General features: G+C 35.4%; 1 protein-coding gene across 1 annotated transcript; it reads left to right on the forward strand.

Annotated features, from left to right (window-relative positions):
• Positions 1-724: 724 nt before the first annotated feature.
• On the forward strand, positions 725-1,774 carry LOC122748305 (vomeronasal type-1 receptor 4-like). Its single transcript, XM_043993968.1, has one exon. The coding sequence runs from the start codon at positions 725-727 to the stop codon at positions 1,772-1,774; it is 1,050 nt and encodes a 349-aa protein (XP_043849903.1).
• The last annotated feature ends 3,177 nt before the right edge of the window (positions 1,775-4,951 follow it).

Raw genomic sequence — 4,951 nt, forward strand, 5'->3', positions numbered from 1 at the left:
CCATTGATTTTGTAACTCAAGATCTTTCAGGTCCAATCCCTGATTGACCGGCTTTATTGTAGGACTAAAACTCTCTCAATAAATCTGTTGGCTTCAGCCTGGAGACTTTGTTGTTTCTATTCTTCCATTAGACTTAGAAATTTTCCCAACATTATCCAATATGTAGCTTTTTTTATACATATTTTTCCCCTCAGGCACTGAGGGTTAAGTGACTTGCCCAGGGTCACACAGCTAGTAAGTGTCAAGTGTCTGAGGCAAAATTTGAACTCAGGTCCTCCTGAATCCAGGGCTGGTGCTTTGTCCACTTCACCATGCAGCTGCCCCCTGTACATAGTTGTTTGCAAGTCATTTCCTGCATCAGACTGTGAGCTCCTTGAGAGCAAGGATTGTCTTTTATTTTCCCTGCTTTTAGCACAGTGTATGGAGCACAACAAATACTGAGTAAATGTTTATTGAATGACTGCCTGACCGACTAAATGGCTTCTAAGATCCATTCAACTTTTAAATCTGTGATATAAGATGGTCCTTAGGAACTGGTGTACAAGCTGCAATTATGTTTTCTATTGGTCTTCTTTGCAATACATACTGTGATGAATGCGATGAAAGATGATAATGTGGCATGATGTGATATTTCCTGTCTTTGCAGATTTAAGTTAAAGCAATGTCTCAATTCCCCACAGGATTTGCCAGCAGTGACCAGAGTTCTTCATAAGACTTGGAGAAAATGATGGTTAGTGATATAGTGTTGGGCATTGTTTTCCTTATTCAGATAGGAGTTGGGATTCTCGGAAATGTCTTCCTCCTGGTCATATACAGCTCAATTCTACTCACTGGACACAGGCTGAGGCCCATAGAGTGTATTTTCAGCCACTTAGCCTTGGCCAACTCAGAAGTGCTTCTCTCCAAAGGAATTCCTTTGACAATTGTCTGTTTTGGCATCAAAAATTTCTTGGATTCTGCTGGGTGTAAATTTGTTATTTATCTTAATGCTATGGCTCGGAGTGTTTGCCTCAGCATCACCTGCCTCCTTAGTGGTTTTCAGGTCATCACCATCAGTCCCAGGACCTCCAGGTGGGCAGAACTCAAAACTCAAGCCCCAAAGTGCATTATCCCTTCCTGCTTCTTCTGCTGGTGCTTCTATCTGTTGATAAATTTAACCTTGCTTGGGACTCTGCATAACTTAAAGCATATGACTAATAATAGCAAGATGTGGCATCTAGGATATTGCTCAATTTTAATTCCTGACTCATTTAATGCCACATTTTTTGCGATTGTCTTTTCTATTCCTGATATTATTTGTTTGGCATCCATGATCTGGGCCAGTGCCTACATAATGCTTCTCCTGCACAAACACCATCAGCATGTCCGACATATCCACAGTTCTCATCTCTCCCCTAGAACTTTCCCTGAGAAAAGAGCCACCTATTCTGTCCTCCTACTACTGAGCACATATGTCACTTTTTATTCTATTAATTCCAGCTTGTCATTTTATTTCTTTAAGAATGGAAAACCTCACCCTGGGCTCATGGCCACCTCAGACTTCTTAGCAGCATGGTTCCCAACCATCAGCCCTTTTGTGCTGATCTTCTGTGACTCCCAAGCCCTCAAACATTGGTATGCTTTGTGGCATAGGAGACATTCCTGTCTACTCTGCAATAATGTCCCCAACCATATCCCCTCCCAGCATTCTGCCCTAACGCTGACAAGCAAATGTCTTTCAGAAGCTGCTGGGAGAGGGGCAAGGTCAGTGGAATATAAGTATTATAGGAACTAATGCTAGGAATGACCTTAGTGATCATGTATTCAAACTCTTTCATCTTTGAGGACAGACTATTCCAGTCCAGATATTGCATGTTCTGCTTGTAGTGAGTGACACAGGTTACAAGTAACATCGTCAGTTCTTAAACTCATGTTTCCTGATTTCAAATTTACTTTTCTTTTCATTAGACCAGTGGTGTCAAAAGCAATCAGAAACAGGAGCTAATAAAGCACACTTAAGGGTCCCTTTGGGTCACATAATGACTTTTTTCATATTATCGGTGTTTATCATATTTTTATTAATTTTGTTAAATATTTCTTAATTATATATATATATATATATATATATATATATATATATATATATATATATATATATTTTTTAGTGAGGCAATTGGGGTTAAGTGACTTGCCCAGGGTCACACAGCTAGTAGTAAGTGTTAAGTGTCTGAGGCCAGATTTGAACTCAGGTACTCCTGACTCCAGGGCCGGTGCTCTATCCACTGCGCCACCTAGCTGCCCCTTAATTATATTTTAATCCATATAAAGTCATATACAGAAGTGTAATGGACCACCATATGGTCCAGTGTCAATACGTCTGATACCTCATATTAAGACATATCAGTACTCATTTTGTAGGAACAATCTTTCTAATTTATTTCTCCATATCTTGAGTTCTCCAGGTTGAAAATGATCTCTATTTTGTGAGGAAATATGGTGCAGAATAGAAAGTAGTGAACTTAGAGATAGGAATGCTTGGGATCTAAGACTATCTCTGTTATTGAGGAGCACCGTGACATTTTTAAAGTCTTGAACTTTCCTAAGTCTCAGTTTTTCCATCTGTATAATTGAAATAATACTTGTTCTACTATTTTTATGGGGCTATTTTTGAGGTCAAAAGGTTTTTATATAAATATCTTTGAAAAATTAGAAATCCTCATTTAAATTTGCTATTACACCTTTAATTTCCCTTTAACTCACAATATAATCTGTTATAATTTCAGCCACAAACCATGAATTAAGGAGAAACATGATATCCAGCTTCTGATGGAGATGAGATTAAATAAAAATGTAAAAGTATAAAAGATTGATATACAAAACATATGCATGTGTATATACACAAAGAGATTTAGAGAGATATAGATCTTGATATGTTCTCATATATATGTTACCTAAACATACAAATACATGCATAAATAATACATGAGTTTATATCACGATTTCAGTATTTGTCTATATCTATTGTGTGTGTAATTTAAAATTCCAAATGGGGGTCCTAATCTGTCTCCACAGTTTGGGGTTAAGCTGACTAAAATCACTGATAAATGAATTTAGCTCCTCTAATCCTGTCCCCCCCCTTCCTTTCCTTTTTCTTTTTATGTCATTATTTTTATGAACTCAATTGTAAGAAATAGCAATTTCCACATCCTTCTTATTTTCCCTTGTTGATTCCTCCCTTTCTCCTCCCTTTTTGTGTTCTTTTTAAAACCCTTGAAACAACAAATTCACAACAATTACTTTTTTTAATGTGTCTATGTCATTCTATATTCTTTGACAATATTAATGTTCTGAAGTGTTTTTTTTTCCTTTGGTTTTAGGACTATATCATTCAGGTATTGCCAATGCTACAAATAAAATTACATTTCTAGGTTCCACTCCACTCTTGTATTTGTTTTGCAAAGTTTCTATTCGGTTATGTTCTTCTTCTTTTTCTTTTTTTTTTTTGTGGGGCAATGAGGGTTAATTGACTTGCCCAGGGTCACATGGCTAGTAAGTGTCAAGGGTCTGAAGCCAGATTTGAACTCAGGTCCTCCTGAATCCAAGGCCAGTGTTTTATCCACTGTGCCACCTAGCTGTTCCCGGTTCTTTTCATAAGAAATACTTGAAAATCCTCCATTCCACTTCTAGAAACATGAACAAGATAGCAGACTAGACATATACTTTGATTGCCATGACCTCTCAAATATCTCCAAAACAGAAAGATAAAGGAACTTCACCTGACTGTATAGTCTATGACACAAAGAATTCAAAAGAAAATTTAAAACCCCAGAAACTAACGCTTACAGACCCTGATATCACTCGGTATGCCTCTCACACTTCCCATGCTACTGACAGCAAAGTTGATAACAGACCCAAACATCTGACACAAGCTTTCATCAAACTCATTGCTGCATCCAGTTTTCCCTTCCTCCTTTGCAGTGGTATAGAAACTATGATTTTAGACTGTGAAAGCTTGTTTGGGAATCAATAGCCAGCTTGGAGGTAAGCTCTTCAGGAAAAAAAAAAGTCTATTGGGTCTGAATACTAGATGTATGACCTTGAACAAATTATTTACCCTGTGTTTATACCAGTTTCTTCAACTAGTAGAATTTTTTTTTTTTGGTAATTTAATTGGGATAGCATTGAATATATAAATTAGTTTAGGTTAAATTGTCATTTTTTATTGTATTAGCTCTGGCTACCCATGAATAATTAATATTTCTCAAATTATTTAAATCTAATTTTATTTGTATAAAAAGTGGGTTTTTAAAAAAATAATTTTGATTTCATACTTCCTGAGTTTGTTTTGGAAGGTGGACTCACAGATACTTTATATTGTCTAGAGTTATTTAAAGTGGTGTCTTTTTTTAAACAATCTTTTCTTGAAGTTTTGTTTCTGATATATAGTAATGATGATGATTTATGGAGATTTATTTAATATCCTGCTATTCCTTAAAATTGTTAATTATTCCAACTAACTTTTTAGTTGAATTTTTGGAATTTTCTAAGAATATCATAATATTATCTTTAAAAAATGGACAGTTTTATCACCTCATTCTCTATTCTGATTCCTTCAATTTCTTTTCCTTCTCTTATTGCTTTGCTAGGATTTCCAACATAATAGTGAAAAATATTGGTGACAATGGGCAGCCTTGTTTCACACCTAATCTTACCAGGAAAGCCTCCAGCTTATCCCCATTAGAAATAATTCTTGCTTATTGTTTTAGATAAATGTTTTTTATCAATTTAAGGAAAAATCTATTTATACATATAATTTGAGTGTTTTTAATAGAAATAGGTGTTGAGCTTTATCAAAATCTTTTTCTACATCTACTTATATTTTTTAACTTTTATTATTGATATAATCACTTATATTCATAGTTTTCCTCATATTAAACCATCCCTGATTACTAGTATCAATCCTGGCTATTCA

This window comes from Dromiciops gliroides, chromosome 3 (genome assembly GCF_019393635.1).
Source record: "Dromiciops gliroides isolate mDroGli1 chromosome 3, mDroGli1.pri, whole genome shotgun sequence".
NCBI lineage: Eukaryota > Metazoa > Chordata > Mammalia > Microbiotheria > Microbiotheriidae > Dromiciops > Dromiciops gliroides.

Excerpts from the sequence above, each read along its gene's own strand:
- LOC122748305 (XM_043993968.1), top strand. The coding sequence starts at position 725 with ATGATGGTTAGTGATATAGTGTTGGGCATTGTTTTCCTTATTCAGATA.